This window comes from Sparus aurata, chromosome 24 (genome assembly GCF_900880675.1).
Source record: "Sparus aurata chromosome 24, fSpaAur1.1, whole genome shotgun sequence".
Lineage (NCBI taxonomy): Eukaryota > Metazoa > Chordata > Actinopteri > Spariformes > Sparidae > Sparus > Sparus aurata.
Genome location: NC_044210.1, coordinates 15,429,761 through 15,449,967, shown reverse-complemented (window position 1 = coordinate 15,449,967; position 20,207 = coordinate 15,429,761). Strand labels below are relative to the sequence as shown.

General features: G+C 43.3%; 1 protein-coding gene across 1 annotated transcript; it reads left to right on the top strand.

Annotated features, from left to right (window-relative positions):
- Positions 1–4,813: 4,813 nt before the first annotated feature.
- Positions 4,814–19,320, top strand: igfbp2a (insulin-like growth factor binding protein 2a). Its single transcript, XM_030410050.1, has 4 exons — positions 4,814–5,314; positions 16,662–16,843; positions 18,224–18,364; positions 18,696–19,320. The coding sequence occupies exons 1-4, from the start codon at positions 4,915–4,917 to the stop codon at positions 18,852–18,854; spliced, it is 882 nt and encodes a 293-aa protein (XP_030265910.1). The 5' UTR covers positions 4,814–4,914; the 3' UTR covers positions 18,855–19,320.
- The last annotated feature ends 887 nt before the right edge of the window (positions 19,321–20,207 follow it).

The window sequence follows — 20,207 nt, the reverse complement described above, 5'->3', positions numbered from 1 at the left end:
CGAGGCACTGGCTTTCGTGGTGGCTGAGGTTTTTAATAAATGCCAGCTGTCAAATTAACCAACCTGAGTCTCACACCACATCTGCCTGTTGGCAGATGCCGGGCAAGCCATATCCGAGTCATGGCACCAATAAAAACAGAGCTGGGTAGCTGGTTGTCCAAGGAGAGCGAGTGCTATTTATGCTTACTTTATATGGCTGCAGAAAGCGCACTGATTTTTAAACCGGGTCTCATATCAGGATGCTATTACAGACTCTGTGGGTGCATGGTGTGACGCCGACCCTCGCGCTCACTCCTCGCACCGGGGTAGAGCTGTTTTCAGCAGGTCTTTGTTGCGTTTCATTGGGGAACACGTAATGCCGTGGCTCCATAACAGATACTCCGCAGAGATTTGCATGACCAAATAAAGCTAGAACTTTCCTAATTTGCACATGCATCACCTGTTGCTAGGCAGCAAACAAACACACTCACACTTGGGGCGCACACACGAGCACAGAAAACACACATGCACACACACACATAAGCATTTTCCCCCGTTTTGGGACTTGTGATGCCAACATTTCCATGTAAGGATTTATGTTCTGTATTTTGGTAAACATTTCCACTCAGTGAGATGTCGCACCGGTCGGTTGAGAGAGCAGGTTTCTGACACATTAACTCTTTTTTTTTCAGTTGTTTAGGCCGGCCGATCAAATGATAAATGACCTTTCCAATCTTGCATTATCTAATCAGTAGTCCGAGCAAAAGGAGCCTTAATTAAGTTCACTCCAAGCCAAACACTAAACAGTGCACTCATTCATTAACAAAGTCTGAAAAATGACCCCGAGGACGTCTCTGGGGGTCTTTCAGCTGATAAGAACCCAACAACAGCGACGCTTCCTTCCTTTGTTTGCTTGAGGAACACGCGCGTTGGATCTAGGTGCGTTATAAAAGTGTATTTTAAGGACATTTTCAGTCTTTGCAACGCTCCCATTTTTTCAAAATAGGCTGCAGCTGTCCTCCAGACGGCCCGCTGTGAGGCTTAGCAGCTCGAAATTAGGCTGCTCGAAGTGCACCGCTGCAAACGTTAATTGCCCAGTTAGCGGTTTATGTCACCGTTGGATCGATTAAAAATATTTTGGCCCGTTCGCCGGGGTTGTTTTGGACCGAGGCAGAAAGCGCTGAGTGGTATTTATTAATGTTTCCAGTCAGATATTTCTGGCTGTTAATTGGTTAATAGTCAGACGTTTAGTGTTTAGCAAATGTCTCAGTTAAGAAAAGTAGAAAAAAAAAAATGCTAATTAGCATCAGCTTGTGTTTTTATCACGTCACATACACATTTATGTTGCATGAGAGCTGCCATAAAACATGTTGTCTTAACAACCCCGGCAGCATTTAGAGGGTTTATTACCCACTGTAGCTGTAAACCGATCTGAGGACATTTTAGTGTGTTCATCAATCTATTTATTAACGACTGTAGGTCATTATGAAGCGTCCATAACTGCTGTATAAATAGATAATGAATGCTTGATAACAAAAGTAGTGATCATATATAAAGATGATGTGTCTTTAAAGAAGTCGGGTGATGTTTCGTCGTGCACAAAACATTTCTGGAGCTTCACAGCTTGACAGTGTTGCAGCGTTCTCCTAAACTACTGAAGGAACTGTATTAAAACGTAAGAAAACAACCACAAAAAACCCCATACAATGGCTCTGTACTGGTCCACGTCTCTGGAGGCCCTGAGATCCCAAATTGAATTGAAAAGACGTGATTTACACCCTTGTTGCAAGCGCTAACGCTTTTAGCCAAGCTGCTGATCTAAAAAAGAATATAAATAACTTCTTTTCATATCGTTTTGGGATCTCGGGGCTTCTGGAGACTTGGATGACAGCGGACGAGCTGTAACGAGGCATTTTATCGTTAGTTATTTTACATCTTTAAACAAGTCCCCACCTACTTCAGGCGTTTAGGAGAATACCGCAACACTAAGAAGCTCCAGGAATGTTTTGTGGACTAAGAAACTTCCCCAGACTTCCCATCAGGACTGGGGTGAGTAGATATGACTGAATTTAAATGTTTGGTTGAACTTATTCTTTAATGGGTTTCGAACACATCTAATAAAAACCACATATTTTGCGTAAACAGCTCCATTTTAGTGCGCCGCTGTACAAATAATGGATGAAATAAAGTGTTTTGCGATGATTGAAAGTGTTTTTAAGGACTCACTGTGCCGTAATTAAGAAGATGACCCCTCGCACACAAACCTCCCTCTGTACTGGCTGAGGCTTCATGTACTGCATGCGTCCTCGGCCCATCAGTGATCCCATACCTTCCTCTGTCAATGTGAAGTTTATCCAGAGTTTGTGTTTGCTCTCCAGCTCCGCGGGGAGGAATTTAAGTTACTGACCTTGGTGGGGATTACTTTGCACACATGGGCAGATACTGCGGCCTGTTAGGCCTATTAGCCGGCGGCCGTCATCCCGCTGCTTTTCCATCCACGGTTTCATAAAATGACATATGAGGTTCTGTGTGCAAACAGCCCTCTGGGCATCCCCCTGACTCACACCCCCTGGAGTACAGGACAGCTTCAAATGTGCCCTTTCTCCCTCCTTCACGCCCCCACGGCGAGCGAGGATGCCTAAACGTGAATGGAGCCAAATAGTATTAAATCAGGGGGCACCCACAAAACAAAATAATCTGCATTTATATCTGCGGAGTAAGGTTACACATGCCACTTCTATTTCTGGGCGCCTGGATAAACAGCGATTAGTCTACCGCGCTGGACAGGGTTAATAGGAGCTTGTTCCGTAGGTCGAGCACGACACCTCAAGGCTTGGCCTCACCGATCGATAGGAAACATCAGCGTATACGTGCACAGTAGCATTACTGTACACAGGCATGTACGCCGGTAGCAGCTGGCGAGTTTTTAATTGAGTGTCAATGGACATGTCTGCCTCGACGGGGGAGGTCTCTCCATGTAAGGAATGCTCGGCACATAGTCCTTTTGTTTGTTTGTTTGTTTACTTATGCATTCTGGGAGTTTTTGGGTGCAGAATGTGCTGATTGAAACAAACACGCCACAGTATGTATATTAACGCAGGCCAGGGAGGGATAGTTCGCTTCTTGTTTTTGATGCCGGAGTTCAGGTTTCACTCCTACGTCTGTTTTGATAATGAGAGAAACTATTTCAGGAAGTTCTATTCCCCTTAATTTCACCACAAAGAGGTCAGGGGTCGGCTAGAGAGAACGTCGCCTACAGGGGAATTAAAACGATGGCGATGGTGACGATTTAATTTCCCCGTATTGATACTGAAAACCATCCATTGCATGTGCTTTACAGGTTTAAACTGGTTGTAACTTTATGGATGGTTTAGATAATGCAGATATTCCATTAAAATATTATAATCCAAGGAAAAAAAAGGTATTTTAAAGATCATCTGGGGCATTAATCCATGTAATAAAACATATAAGAATCCCATAATGTTTCCCAAAAAACGTAGTAAACGTGAACAAAGTAGTATAAAGCTTTTTGTGGCCTCAGAGGAAGCTGCATGTAATCTGATAAACTGGCGTCACTCAGTGGCTTAACAGAGTTGCATTGTGGGTAATGTAGGCGCTTTGCTGTTGGACTTATTATGGAAAGAATATAGCTATCAAGATGTTCAAACTGGCCACGTCTAAGAATAATGCAGGGTGGCATATCACCAATTTACCTGCTAACTGCTGCTTACTGTAGCTGTGTGCTCCTATTAATGTCAACTGCTAGCTGCTGCTAACTGTAGCCACCATGGGCTAGTTAGCTCGATTAGCAGTGCATCTAGTGGTCCAGACTTCGCTAAGTCAAACTTTTAATTTCTTCACGAACTGTTGATACATTTAAACTACAATTCTTACAACCACTAGCTGCTGCTAACTGTAGCCATCGTAGGCTAGCTAGCTCGATTAGCAGTGCATCTAGTGGTCCAGACGTCGCTAAGTCAAACTTTTAATTTCTTCATGCACTTGATAAATTTCATGTAAAATTCTTACAATCGCTGACAACTGCTCACTGTAACCATTGTAGGCTAGTTAGCTCGATTAGCAGTGCATCTAGTGGTCCACAAGTCATGAAGTCAAAACTGTAAATTCTTCACATTCTGTCAATAAATTTAAACTACAATTCTTACAACCACTAGCTCCTGCTAACTGTAGCCACAGTCAGATAGTTAGCTCGATTAGCCGTGCATCTAGTGGTCCAGAAGTCATAAAGTTAAGACTGTCATTTCTTCACATTCTGTGAATACATTTAAACTACAATTCTTACAACCACTAGCTCCTGCTAACTGTAGCCACAGTCAGATAGTTTGCTCGATTAGCCGTGCATCTAGTGGTCCAGACATCATGAAGTCAAAACTTAAAAATTCTTACATATTGCACCTTTAACTTGTAATATTAGTGCAGTTGACCTTTAAAGCAGAATATAATTGAGATATTTCAGAGAATTCTCATCTTATATCTGGTGATTCATTAAAAACATGTTGGTCTTTAATTGTAATCTGATTACAAGCAGCTACAGAAAGTGAAAGTCTAACATTAAGGGCTTGTGTTTTCATCCAATCAGACAGCTGCATGCTCAGGACTTCAAATCCATTCAGTTTAACTAGTTCACTTCAACTTCAAGGAGCATTTGTCCTCATTCTGGAGCATTTTAACCAATTTGGGGATTAAAAAATAAAAAATAAAGTAGCACAAATTATCTTTCCTCACGTCTTCTGTGTAATTCCCTTTACATCTAAAATCTGACATCTGAACTGAATCCTGTATCTTTCCATGTGTGGCCCCAAGAGCAAACCTGGGAATTTGTAGGACCCAGCAGCCCTCCCAGCCCCCGGCTTCACCTGTTCGCATGCACATTTCTTCCCCTTTTTTTCACTTGGGATTGCCTTCCATCGCCCCATGATAATGACCAAAAACCTCATGCCTATAACAATGCTGTCGTACGCCGGCTGCAGCTTGCTGATCCTCTCCGCGTCCCTCGCCGGTGCCTCCCTGGCCGAGATGGTGTTCCGCTGCCCGGGCTGCACCGCGGAGCGCCAGGCGCTGTGCCCAAAGCTCACCGAGACTTGCGCGGAGATAGTGCGCGAACCGGGCTGCGGGTGCTGCCCCGTGTGCGCCCGGCAAGAGGGCGAGATGTGCGGCGTGTACACCCCGAGGTGCTCCACCGGTCTGCGATGCTACCCGACGCCCGACTCGGAGCTTCCCCTGGAGCAACTGGTGCAGGGCCAGGGCCAGTGCCGGCGCAAAGTGGACACGGAGACGACCACTTACAGCCAGGAGCACCGGGAGCAAACCAGCGGTCAGTCAGTTTACTGGAAATCTGGTTTTTCTTCTATCAATTTTTAATGACACTGTCTAGACTGCAGCAGGAGGGATAGTGGAGAAAATCTTGCATTGTCATGAAGGGCTGAGCACAAATCTGTGACTCAACGGTGAAGTTCTGGTGACCATTTTGCACTTTAGTGGAAGATTTTCCTCAGATATATTTTTATGGTGTTACACATAATTTATCTGCATCAATCTTAGAGCCTCTTTAACCCGGATTTTGCCCACCTGAGTGACATAATCTGCAGGTCTGTACACCCAGATCTATAATGGTGCATTAGGTGTGCAGTATCTTAAAGGAAAAGTTCGCCCGAAAATGAAAATTCAGTCGTCACCAGCTCGCCCGCGCGCTGATGGAAAAGTCAGGTGAAGTTTCCTCGTCCGCAAAACATGTACGGAGCCTCAAAGCAAAAACACGGCGCTGCACGATTCTTTTAAACAATGAAAGCAGATGGGGACTTGTTTTAAAATGTTCAGAAAACAATAGAATAAAAACATAAAATGACTCCGTACAGCTCGTTAAGGTCCACAGAAGCCTCAAGAACCCACTTTGACTTGAAAAGACGTTCAAATCTTCGCTCTAGCTGCTACGCTAAAAGCGTTGAGGGTGTGAATAAAGTCTTTCGAGATCTTGATCCAGAGACTTGGACGAGCTGTAATGAGACATTTTATGCTCTCTGTTGTTTAGAAAATGCAACGAAAAACGCAATTTTGCTCCGGAAATGTCGCGCGGCTGACGAAACTTCCCGTCGTCACGAGGCCGACTCGATAACTACTGAATTTTTACGTTTTGGCCGAACCTCTCCTTTAAGCTTCCGCGGCGGTGTTGACCTATTTTATGCTTTTCATGCACTCCTGTCAGTGTCTGTGTTGCATAGACCTGTTTTAAAAGTGTTGTGAATCATCCTGGTGTGCATGGGGAGAGAGAAACAAAAGGAACAGTCACTCTGCCCAAGTTAACCTCAGCTATGCTCCAAACAGCTGGGCCTCCGAAGAGAAGAGAGAGAGAGAAAAAAAGAAAAGAAAGAAGAGAGAGCGAGCGAGAGAGATCTGCCTTTAAAACACTGCGACGGAGAGAGAACAAGGTAGTGCAAAATTCCCAGAAGTTGTACTCTCGGGGCTGGGATGGACACAGAAAACATCGTAGTATTGATGTTGACATTTCCACAGGGGAGTGGAGAGAGAAGGAACAGAGAGAGAGAGGGAGAGACAGCAGCGGGGAATGCTGCATTGATTGAAAAACGTGGACTTTAGGCTTTGACCAGAGGTAACTATGAACGGCTGTTGACAGTGACTGCGCTAACTGGGTTGTCGACCCTGCAGGAGGAATCACAAAGAAGCTCCCGGAGGCTCACGCGAAAGGTTAAAAGCGGCTGATTTTGACGCCGCGGCTGTGATTTCTACTCATTTCCAAACCCGTGCTCTGTCAGAGTTTACGTCCAGGACGGCCTGTTTGTTCTGGACTCTCAAGCGCGACGAGAACGGGTCGAAGGTGCTTCACGACCCATTTGTGATCCAGTAATCAGCCATCTTAGCGACTCGGGGGTAGAAGTCGTAATCAGAAGAGAAAGATCTTCGCTGACAAACAAACAGACTCTTTAGTTTTCATGCCTGAATGAACCAACTGAACTTAAAAAGGCCACAGCGTCATCCTGTGTTTATATTTCACGGACCCCGACACCTCTACCAGCTTCAAACATATGCACACGTGAATACTCCAAAAACCACGTAGTGCCCCTTTAAACTCCACATTTATGTAACCTTACGCGGCTTCAAACCGTCACACTCAAGGCAGGATTACGGAGTTACATAAGAGCAAAACAAGAGAACAAAATACATGCTGGCATCATGTAAAGGCTTGTTTGCGAGGAGGCAATTTATTAGATGTCACGGATGTTCTTTTCCCCTCAGGTGTGGGGTCAAGTCAGACTTACAAAAAAACATAAAAAATAAGTAAGAAATAAGCTTAGAAATTGGCTCCAAGGGCCAATTTGCGGAACCGGGAGAGTGATTTCTGGCAAAAACCGAGGTGGAGAGTGTTGCAGCATTCTCAAGGTCAGAAGATGACAGGAAAGAACAGAGTCTCCTCGTCTTGAGCTCCATTAAAGGAGACATATTATGCTCATTTTCAGGGTTCATACTTTCAAAAACACATCTGTTTTCTGCTCCTGTCTCTTTAAGAACACCCGGTCTGCTCTGATTGGTCTGCTCTCGCACGCCTGAGCCAGCACCGCTAACAACAACAACAAAGCAGCTGCGCTAAATCGATTCTTACGTGCTAAACTTGTCGCTAGGCATAAATTAAGTGGCGTGTGTGACTTTGTGATGTGGCGTGATGTCACAAAGTCACGTAATTAAAGGCGGGGGCCGCTGACGAGGTGTTTGAGGAGCCGTGTTTTCTGTGGGAGAGAGGAGCTTCTTTGACCTTTTTTAACTTTCAAGATTCTCCACACGCACAAGAGCAAACGCTGAAGGAAAGGAGCAAAAAATGGAAAAAGTATGATGGGTCTCCTTTTAATAATGTCACTGTCGGCGTCACAGACGGTTACCGTCAGTCTCCTGCTTTCCTGCTCTGAGACGACGCAGACTTGATTTCCTGTCGTGAATTCTTCTCAGATACACGGCAAAAGAGAAGGAAGTAATGAAATCCCTGATAGAGATCAGCTCCCTGCACTCTGCTGGAAGAGCGAACTTTCAAAAACGTCCTGGCTCCGAACTCCCTTTTGTTCCAGGAATTAATCTGTAAATTATAGAAGAAAAAAAAAGCCTGATTATAATAGAATAAATCAGCGGTTTGAGTGAAGTCGAGCGGCGATCCTTGAGCTGATTCGACACCCTGGGCAAAGAATCAAAGGATGAAATATTGCAGCTGCTTCATTTGGATGTTTATCAGCCGCAGCATCCTGTTTTTCTTGCTTATTTTATTCAAATTAAATGGCACGGACGCAAATAACACATCCTGAACCTCATCACTGGATTATGTTTCGAATCAGTATAATTGAGTTTGATCTGATTGCGAGGCCGGTCTGAAACGGGGGAGCTGGCGTTCCCTATCAGTTGAACATGTCACCCTCTCACAGAAGGCTCCATCTTTAGCGAGGTTTCACAGCATTTACCGGTATTGTATTTGAAGTATTGATCTGACGGTCTTATCCACCCTCTAAATTCCTGAATCAGCACTACAAACAGTTGAGAGCAAAGAGGTCGAAGGTCAGAGCCGATACTCCTTCAGCTCTCGAGTGATAAGAGAGAAGACGGAAGAGGGAAATGTTAAGACGGAGGACAAAACACTAAAAGAAACGCCTGCAGTGATGCTGAGCAGTGGACCAATATTGTTTTTTTGTTTGTTTTTAATGAAACCGATCGGATTAAATGTACTGGTACTGACTGTTCTGGCTTATTTTCCTCTCTGGCTCGGTCCACAGGCGATTCTTGTTCACTGTTTTAGATTATCGGAGTCCTTAATTACGGCGCATTGGTAATTCAATAAGTAAGAAACAAATAGTGCTTCATAAATGTGTACAGCTCAGGGGGGAAGTCAAACGTCTTGTTTTGTTCAGAGGTATTGATATTTTGATCATCGGTTAATCAGTTTGAGTGAATTCTTTACGTAAGAAAAGTCCAAATTCTGTGATTCCAGCTTCTTAAATGTGAATATTTCCTGCTTTCTTTTCCTCCTCTATGACAGTAAACTGAATATATTTGGGTTGTGGACAAAATAAGACCTTTGAAGGTTTCATGTTGGGCTTTGGGAAACGTTTTTCACCATTTTCACCACATAATTGACAGATTAATCGATCTGCACATTTTCTATAATCCATATTTGGGGGGCGATGTGGATATTATTATGTTATGGTGTAAAAAACTTCTAATATCGATAAAACAGCTTATATTCCCAATTATTCTTTTTTTTTGCAGCAGCAGCAGTCAATTAATGTGGTTATCAAACACTTGTGGCATCGTACATAACGAAGGCAGGATATTTTACATTTTAATGATAAACTTTATTGTCTAAAATGACAATTCAGGGCACTGAAAGAGTAAATTCACTGTGAATTTGATCATCATGAATTCATCAAAGCATCTTTTTCAGCATTAGAATCTTTAAAAGTTGCATATTGGACAACATTAGGACGTTGCCACAAAGTCTGTGATGGGCTGACATCTTCAAATCTTGGTTTTAGAAACCTACTAATTCACTTTATCTGAAGTTGCAGATGGAGATGTTGCTGATGGCCTGTGGTGATTCTGCGGTGCCTTGCTTAAAACCTGTGGCAGCCAAGCATCTTAATTAAAAACACGGAAAATAAGAAAATTCAATCGTCGAAAAACTGAAAAAGAACAAAACCAAAATCCTCCTCCGCTCTGATTTTCCGTCTTGAGCATATCTGATCTGTGTGTGCTGCCCGAGTGATTGCCTGCATGTGTTACACTGCAGGCGACGCTGAGGATCTGATGCCACTCGGAGTAAAGTTTTGACTCAATTCTGTGCCAGAGGTAGCTCAAAAAATGTGCATTCGTTAAAGGAGATAAATGGACGATATTTATACGCCCATCAGGCTAAATAAACGGCAACATGTTGGTTCCCTGTGTGCCCATTTGCAGGCTGTAATGGCAACTTATTATCTACAAGCGCTCATGGAATATATTTGAGTGTCCTGGGACGGATTAAGATGGAGGTTTTGATGGTGATGAGCCAGAGATGATTGTTGGAGCTTCGAGACAATTTAAATCGTTTGCGAAAACAAAATTATTCCGTGTTTGATTAATCTTCAGCTGAAATGTCTCGTGATTCAAAGCTAACACCAGCAATTTCCCCCCCAACCGTCTCTGTTTATGCACGGTATCACTTGATATTCCGTTCCCACAGAAACCTGGACCCAAATAAAGGTTACTTTAATCAGATTGGACGGGCGTTTGGTTGTTTTGACTTGGATCACACCGTATATGACCTCGAAGAGGGAGCGAGTTGATTAACACAGCCCAAACAGAGCTGATAGGTTTCTCGAATGTCACAAAATGAGAAAAGGTAACGCAAACGCCCTTTTTTGATTCGGTGTTCATTTTCCACAACCAGTGACACTTTTGGATGCTGACAATGAGAAGGGGAAAGACCTCTCTTTTTACTGTTATTAAAGTTGTTATGGAGAGGAAAAATTTGGTTGCAGGAAAAGTGGAAAACTCCCCTGCCATCTGGACACTGAAATAACAATGTTAGCTAACAAGGGGCATTCCTGTGTACCTGCAGGGGCATCCAGACGGGGCCCGCAGGACTGAAATAGCTCCGAGATAATCCCTCCCCACCCCAGGCTTCCCAAAAACAGGGGCATTTGTGCCATCTCCCCCCCAGGCGTCAACTTCACGTGTACCCGTGCCAAGAATCTCCTCGTGCCTATTGAGATCCAGAATAACTTCCCACCCTCCTCTTTGGTCAAGGGTGATTTAAGACAATACAAACACTGTCTGAAATGCTACTGACACTGGAGGGAAGAGGGCGTAGGGCGTTGCAGGGGAGAGGGACCGTTCTACACGGCGAGATGCTTTCTATCGACTGTATATTATCTTCTTCATTGCCATCATTGTAGTTTTATAGTCTTTGAATTGCTAAAGAGTGTATCATACTGAGACAAGACCAAGACTTTGATTGTTTGAGACCAAGTCAAAACCAAGACCAGAGAGTATTGCAGCTAAGACAAGACCAAGATCAATTCTGAGACAAGACCGATACCTTCAAAAACTGGTTTTCAGACCGGGACCACTCTTGAGTATTACAACACCAAATACAATTTACCATAAATGTATCCAATATATCAGATCGACCAGCTAACTGCTTCCATCCCATTAAATCACACGTGACTTTGTTAGCTTTTATCTCTTAATACTTACCAAGAACTACAATTAGTTAGCAATGTTTGTTGGGATATCAGTCTGCAAAACCTTTTAAGTTGAAGTTTTAAGTTACTGTGATCCATCCTCTGGGCAATATAAATGGCTTTACCAAATTGCAAGGCAATTAATTCAATGGTTGGTGAGATAAGAAAGGAACAACCAAGACAAAAGAATTGAGCGTAATTGTTAATGATATAATTCCCACGGTGTTCTTGGTTGTTCTGACGTGGTTGTCTACATTTTTAGACCATATCACCAGTGTCCCACTGCTTTTCAATAGCCTGAGCGGTCTTAACTTTAGAAAGGTTTGTATTTGTCTTCCTAAAAAGTTCAAATCGCAGGTAAATGTTTTCACTCAGCAACAGACATGTCACCGTTATAATAAATGTATGACTTTAGGTTTTCTCACTCTTTGTCCACTCATATCTTTCCACCAGAATGATTGTCAGTGGTAGCTGCATGTGATGCCCCACTAGTCGATGTGTTCCAGCTTGCCTCACTTCATGTCCTAGTTTAGGTCCTGTACGAATCACCTCAGAGTTCACCCAGCGGTGCTGGTAGCGAGGAGCGAGATGCCTGGTCTTGGATGCCGCGGTGTGTACGTACGTGCCAGAGCCTGTCCATTGCCTGCTTTTAGATGACTGTTGCGGGCCAGAAAGCCTGGAAGGTAAACATATCTGCACTTTGCTGAGTTTGTGTTTCTAGGAAAACAGTCCCAGTAGGCCTTGCATTGGATGATGGACTGCAGTAAAGTCCTCGCTGTGTCTTTCATCAACTTCTTAAGTGGCATATGACCTATTTCACACCTCAGAGTGGCCTTAAAAGCCATATTGAGAGAGAGAGATGTACTTTTGCACAGATTTTCACATTCCGACATTTAAAGGGCCAGTTCAACTTTGGGTGGCTGTTGTACATACATACCCAGGGTCTCTCCTGGCAGTTTGAACACCTTGTGCACAGGTATAAAGACCAGTGAACTTTGGTTAGCTGAGGTTAATCACTTGATGTCTATGGAATCAAGTAGAAGCAAATATCTGAACTGTTAAACTGCTGCAAAGATATAAACAATAAAACATAATTACACAAGAAATTGAACCAATTATCCAATTTAAAATTCAACTCCAGCTATAACATAAGCTACATAGTATCACCCCACAGTGCATGCATCAGACATTGACTTTCATTAAAATGTTGAACACAGTTAGTGTTGTGCTGCAATGCATTGCAAATCTTCACTTGTTTTTGTCTTGCGTAACTAACCAATCACAACCAATCACAAAGCCGATTGTTGAAATGAAAATCAACATTTGGCTTTCAATATGGAAGTGGTTTTGGTAGGATCCAGAAATCATGGCACAGTGTACCTCAAACACTTCCTTTGCCTCCGGAGAGAAATAAAAAAACACTGAGTGTGGTGGGAGTTGGCCTTGAACCCGGGTCGTTCACAAACTTTCACAACAAACTTATGGGAGAAGCTGCTTCTTGATCCCACTGACATACAAAATTTTTTGTAAGATGCAACTTTGGAGCGAAGCTGCTGTTCGATCCCATTGACATCCACTAACTTACACGAGCTGACAGTCACCAATCCCATCAAACTGCAGGGCGAGACATTATAAAGACATCACATCCACGAGTTTCTCCGACAATAACACAAGGCTCTATTTGTATCCACGGAAAGAGGATGGCCGTGCTCGGATCGTTCCTTTTTTTTAACCTTTCCAGTCTCAGCAACCCGGCCAAGTCTGCCATTTGCTCAGTTGACCAGAATCTGGACAATCAGACATGACACTTCTAGCCACTACGTGCCATCTGGGGATTCGACATGGATCAGATATAGAAAGGAAGCCTCTCAGGCCATTGTGCGAGGATTAACTCAAGCAGTAGACTGGACAGTAGGCCTGCTGCTCTGTTGATACTGCTGATCCCGAGCCCACTGCTGTGGAACGGCTTGGACTGCAGAGGCCTAGTGCCCCCTGAAAGTGGGGTCCTGACCCTCTGTGTTTGTGTGTGTGCGTGTCCACTCGCGAGGGAGATTGATTGCGCGTTCATGTGTGCGCTCAGACTGTGCATTTGACCGAACGTCTCAGGTTTCCTCAGAAGAGAGGGAGCGACGGTATTGCACTTTGGATACTGCGGGGATTATGTAAGACAGCAAAACAAAAGGCACCCCAGCTGCCGATATTCTTGAGTGTGTCGTGTGTTTATCTGCGCGTGCACACACCTGATTTTAGTTGACTTTTGCCCCTTTTTTCAAAGAGTGCACAGTGGAGTGTCATAGGGGGAACTGGAGTCCATCAACACCAGATCTATCTGATGGCATAAGGCGCCAGCACCTTGTTATTGCTTCGTTTGGAATTTCCTCTCTACCGTTCTCTCTTAGGCCTTTTGTAATCATATTCTACAACCGGATGTCAAATTTACCTCTTGCAGAGTGCAGAGAATGCCTCTCCGGTCTGGTAACACACACACTGGCTTTCATTCTCTGTTTCTGCAGACGCCTTTCCACAAGTCTGCAGGTTACAGCTTGGCCCTTGCATAACTGTGATCTACTTACTCAGCCGACTGTTTGACCTTCTCTACTGTCTCTGCTTATTTCCCCCTCTTTTCCTTTTCGGGTGTCAAGTGAAGTCCTGTGTAGGTGAAATGCATGCTTTCCAGCAAAAACCACTGCAAAAGAGTCACAGTCAAGAGTCCGCCGCTTTCTGAGGAATTTGCATCATGTAACATTTCTTTTCTTGGTCCAAAATCAGCTGGTTGGCTATGACGCTCCTTTTCCACTCCCTCCCCGTCAACCCTCAACCCCTAAGTATGCTCTGTTGTCAGAAACAACATGTTGGGTTGGACCTGATGGCCTCTCACATTGTTTGCTCCATCTGTTTGAGGAGAGAGGGGTTTTTTTTTTAGGTTGATGTTTAACAAGACTCCAAGGAGAGAGGAGACGGTCAAACTCAACGTAAACCGCCGGGAGGAATCACTGGATGGGACTGTGTTATTTGGTTGAGGACGGCGGGATGCGTGCTGCATGGCTGATTATGAATTCCTTGTTCTTTAATAGTCATTTTATAGATTTAAATCCAGAGAGAACCGGGCTCCTCCCTGTTTTAATAGTCAGGTGGCAATCAGACGCTGCTCAGTTGAAGTTGGGGCTGAAACGATCTGGTACAAATAACATACTTTAGTGGCGGTATTAAAACTCTTGTGATCAAAAACATTCGTATGAAGCTGATTTCTGGGGCTGTTCTGTAGAAAGCTCACTAATGAATGAATATACGTACTTATGATCAACCCATGAAAGAAATCTGGGACCTTGATTTTCAGGCTTTTGTCTATTTCGTTCATGAAACGTTGGATAAATTGACCAAATGAACAATTCTGATGAACTGGACGTATGTTTTTTTGATGTAAATGGCACTATTTGACTGAAATGTGCTGCAGTAGAGTTAAAGAAATGGCATAAAATGGACTAAGTGTCTCTAATTTGTATGTGAGTACCCTACTTAAAGGACATGTACTCTGCTCTTGGCTGTGTCGAAGGCTTAAATTTCATCTATGTAGTGGTTTCAAACAAAGAAATAATAAATCTTTGCTCGTCACAGCACTGAACTCTATCCAGTTGGATCCACTTGAGTATTAGATGTATTGATAAATGAGCCTGAATATAATTTTGAGCAATGGAGACCTCACATACAGGCCTGAATTCATCACGCAGTCGTCCAAATACGAGCCCTTGTAAAAGTGTAAAACTTTGATTTTTGCTCATTTATCACCGCTCTAAACATCTGCTCATGAAATTAAATCACACCAGCGAGGAAAAAAAGCAGCCATGGAAACCTGACTGTGACTAAGGTTCAGCGGTGGCCAACTTCTCTCAGCCCACAAGCTTGTTAACGGAGCTGCATGTGGTTGCTTCGCTCTCTGAGAAAGGAAAAGGATTGTAGTGACTCATTGATTGTGCTGATGCATTCAGAGCACTTTTACAGCGGTTTGGACACTTCAGAGCTTATTTCCCCCCCCCCCCTCAAACATTATCTTTAACAAAATGACAGTTGAGGGGAATGAGGGGAAACTGTCAAACTGTGAAATGAGCAAAGTCAGCAGTGAAAGCAAAGCGTGGATGTGATGTATCTGCAGCGTAGTGCCTCGAAGTGTTGCCAGAATAAGAGGGAATAAATGAGGAGTGACAGCCAGCTGAAGGAAAAGTTGAGCTCATCGGCTTGCTTTTATATCCTTGAGGGGTCCAGGTGAGCTCGATCAGCTGACGACCTTCCCCCAAGTTGGCCGTCGGCCTCCTGAATTTAATTATCTCCGGGACACAGTGGGAGGGATGACGGAAAATTCAGAAAATTATGCTTCTCTTGTTTTAATGACTCCTCAATCACCCTTTCCCTAACAAAAAATAAATAAGCACATATAATAAAATGGAAAATTAAGTCTGTTTGTTAGGACACGAAGCATCTCGCAGCTTTCATTTTGTTCCCTCGCAGTGAGTGCGGGGTTGGCGCCACCACCGCCGCCGTTTTTTCCAAAAAGCCTTTTTAGCAGAGCGGACGTCTAACGTCGCCACTCTGACAAACGATCTGTGCAATCCGAAGCCTATTTCAGCCTCTAAAAAGCCCAATCCATTACCAGAACGACAGCAGGAGGGCAACAGAGCGGCTTAGTGCACAGAGGGACTGTCCTGGAAAGACCACAGGTTAAATGCTTTTCGACGCCAAAGTGTCCTTCTTTAAACTACATCTACAATGTGATTCATGTCCAATTTTTGTGACAATTTTTATTTACTGGTAAAGAAGTAATCTGTGATCTATACATTTTGATTCAAAGGTGCAATATGTATGATTTTAAGTTTAAAACAGCTCTGTTTCTGGTTCCAAGAGACCGTACTCAAGTCGTATAAACATGGAAATCTGACGAATTGTCATCATTGTATTGCTTTTAGAGAAGTCGGGCAGCAACATATTTGATAACCCGTTAGCTTCTCGTAGACAACAGCTAATATTAGCATTCAACCACTTCGTTGCGAACATCACTGTTTAATGGTGTCACGTGATACGATAAAAAAAGACTTGAACTGATGGAAGAAAACACTGGATGTAATCAAACAGTTAGGTTAGCGAGGAAGTGGTTGAATGCTAACGTTAGCGAACTGTTATCAAACATGTAGTTGTCATTTTCTATCGTTTTGTGTCACTTGTGTCAAACTGTTTTGTTGGATGCTAACGTTAGCTGTTTGATCATTGAACGGGTTAGCAAATATGTTGTTTTACCTTTAAAACAGGCCGGGAAGAGTCAGCTAAAAGGCCCGCTAGCTGCACCCCTAACTGAGTTTATTAGCAGAGTATTAGCAGTTACTCTGCCGATACCTGCCCCCATGGAGTATTCATTTCACAGGTGGTAAATACTTGACGTTGTGTCTCCGCGACATGCAGGTGAAGCCGTGGAGCCGCTGCCCGAGCAGGGCGTGAGCGACATCCCGGTCATCCGGAAGCCCAGCAAAGAGACCACCTGGCTGGGACCCAAGGAGAGCGCCGTACGCCAGCACAGGCAGGAGATGAAGACCAAGATGAAGACCAACAAGGTGGAGGAGGTGAAACCAGCGAGGCCCAAACAGGTGAGGGCGAGGCAGAACACCGACTGGTCTACTCCGGCGCCACAACAACATCTGAGTACTATTGCAGCTGCTGTGTGGAAGGAACAAGATTTCATTTGATTGGTTGTACAGAATCTATTAATTACCGCAGATACGATCCATTATGTGGGATCGTCACAAGATTGAACAATTTAAAAGCCCGTAGAATCAGTGGGTCAGTATTTTGGGTGTCAAGTGTTGTTTCACTGACAATAAGAATGTGAACGTGATGCAGGTATTTTGTGAAATCTCAACCAGCTCCTCAGACCACAGACGAGGGAAATAAGCAGCGCAGTGTCGCCTCCCTCTGGTTCAGCAGCTGATGTTTAAATGCTGCGTTGAAAAGACTGATATTTAAGTTAATTTAAACCAGAAATGGATCTGCTTTAATGAGCAAACAACACCAGAATACCTCAAGGTGACTGGAACACGCAAAGATCTGGACTGGAGGGAAACCAGGTGATCCCCAACCTCCGTTTGGGAGGTTGTTTTACGAAGGTATTGTAGAGAAAGAGCTCAGCTAAAGTATTATTTAAATCACCTAAGTTTGTTTAAATGCATTTTATACTTCACAATCAGATGAGCCAAAATGTGTAAGAAAACTAGAAAACTTCAAGCAATCACGCACACACGAAGACTCTCACCAAAGTATGATGATTGGAGTTCATTTCAAAGTCTACGCAGGAAACGTGGTAAAGACCAGGATTCATTTAACGCTGCACAAAGAAAAATGTGTTTTCTCCCATTCGACACTTCCACCGCCATGTTTTACTGACGTTAAATACACCTGACCCGCTCCGCATACCGGACTCGCGGGCGAACCCCGGGCATTTCTAACCGCCGCCGTGGTATTTTCCATCCGCCATTAAAAAAAATAATTTTAAATGTTATTGCTCTACCAGAAAACTTATAACTGTCTCAACAAGACGTTTGGCTCCGTCGGATCGTGAGGTAAACCTGAGGTCACTGGCAGGAGTTATTATTCATTTACTGGCAGAGAAAACGTGATTCATTTTGCTCATTACAGAAAAGCCCTTTGGCTTTATCGTGCGCGCGTCTTTTATATGAGATTTTCGTGCTGCATAGCGAGTCAGAAATGTGCCGATTGGCCCGCGAACACGTCTCGGCGTTGAGCCTGGAAGAGTTCACTGCTGTGCGTATAGATTTTTAATGTACTTTTTAAATTTTAAAACAAAAATATGCAATTAAAAGGTGGGATTATTGTTTTGTTTTTTTTGTATTTACAAAAGTTAGAGTAACTACAGGACAGTTTACCCACCTGGTGACTCGAACACACCCAGATGTCGCCATACGGGCCCCCCGTACGTGACCGCTGTTGTTGTTTTTTGCTCTTTTTTCAAGACTCAGTGTCAGCAGGAGCTCGACCAGATCCTGGAGAGGATATCCAAGATGCCCTTCAGAGATAACCGAGGGCCCCTGGAAGACCTGTATGCCCTGCACATCCCCAACTGTGACAAGAGGGGGCAGTATAACCTCAAACAGGTGACTCCAGGCTTTTTTTGAGAAGGAGGGTTGTAGGAGGAGAGGGTGTAACCGCCTGATAGTATGTGGAGGAGAGAAGGTGGGTGAAGAGTCATAAATCATAGTCGTACAGGAGTGAAAATGTAATTTTGTCATCAAATACAGCCTTGATATTCACAGAAAACTCATTTTTAAAGCATTAATTTTTGTTAAAACCCTTAAAAATCATCTTATTTCAACAATAAATGGACGAAAACACATTTTTGCTTCACATTTTGCACCAAAAAAACACATAAAAATGCACAGTCGAGGTCGCTGTGATGACCGCAAATGACACCATTTTGCGTTTCAGTGCAAGATGTCTCTCCACGGTCAGAGGGGCGAGTGCTGGTGCGTCAACCCCCACACCGGCCGACCCATCCCATCAGCCCCCACTGTGAGGGGAGACCCCAACTGCAGTCAGTACCTCCGAGAGCTGGAGCTGGAGCTCCCCGACATGACCCAGATATAGTGCGGCGTGAAACCAAGAAAAGAGAGAAAAAAAACAAACTGTAAAGTACTTGGGAACAAAGAACATCTGAGTAAGCTATATATTATCTTTCTGTGTGTCCGTGTCTCTAGATCATTTGATGACAGTGACGTTTGAAATCGTAAAACAAACGGTAGAATCCAGCTTGCTGCGTAGGATGTTAGCTGCAGATTATTCCGTAGGAGAAGTAAAGATAAGACACCTCTGTCCCCTCGTAGATATTCAGTAGATGTCAGCTGGAGTGTCGGCGACGACTTCTTCGCTTTACTAATTGTGACTTTGCTCAGAGTTGCTCTGTTGTCAGTGTTTTGTACTGTACGTGTTGAAAAATGAGAAGCCTTCAACATATTGGGTGTTTTTAGCTGTTTTTTTGTTTCCGTGTCGTAGCCTGCAGACTACTGTTACGCCTCATTAACAGATAACGCCATTAAAAATGATAATAAATTCAGTCTGTGCCTGCCTGTGTTTTTTTAATTTGTGGTGCACTTGAAGCCGGGTTGTTTTGTAAAGGTAAATACATGTAGGAGACAAATTCATCTGTAATTCTTGGCTTTTTAGAGTACATTTCAAAACCAGGGAAAATCCTGGAAAACAACAATTACGGTGAACTTCAACTGCATTTTTTCACATGCTATGTTGTAATATACTTTACAGCTTTTCTAAGTTAATATTAGCATGTTAGCTTGTTTTACAGTTCTTTGTTGTTGCTAAATTCCATCATCTAGATGCTAACATGCTTTATAGCTTTTTAAAGGTTATTGCTAACATCGTAACAGGCTTCACAGCGATTTATTTTGTGAAATGCTGGTGTTTTTATATACTTTACAGCTTTCTCAAGCTAATGTTAGCATGTTAACATGTTTTACAGCAATTTCTCATTGCTAAATTTCATTATCTACATGCTAACATGCTTCACAGCTATTTATTTAACTAAATGCTCGTGTGTAAACATGCTTTCCAGCTTTTTAAATCTAATTGCTTACATGTTAACATGCTTCATAGCAATTTATTTTGCTGTTTTAATACTTTACAGCTTTTTAAAGTTAATATTAGCACGTTAACATGTTTTACAGCAGTTTATTTAACTAAATGTGAACGCTAACATGCTTCTCAGCTACTTATTAACCAAATGCTAGTGTGTTAACATGCTTTACAGCTTTTTAAAGCTCAATGCTAACATGTTAACATGCCTCGAAGGGATTCATTTAGCTAAATTCTAGTGTTTTGAATTTCATGCAGTTGTTGTTGAGACATTTCAATCAGTAGCCCCAGAAAAGTAAGGGGTTCATCAAAGTCATTAGGATATCATCATCTGGAGACTATGAATAGTCATCA

Excerpts from the sequence above, each read along its gene's own strand:
- igfbp2a (XM_030410050.1), top strand. The coding sequence starts at position 4,915 with ATGATAATGACCAAAAACCTCATGCCTATAACAATGCTGTCGTACGCC. Across the intron at positions 5,315-16,661 it reads GCACCGGGAGCAAACCAGCG|GTGAAGCCGTGGAGCCGCTG; the intron begins GTCAGTCAGTTT and ends CGCGACATGCAG. Across the intron at positions 16,844-18,223 it reads AACCAGCGAGGCCCAAACAG|ACTCAGTGTCAGCAGGAGCT; the intron begins GTGAGGGCGAGG and ends TCTTTTTTCAAG.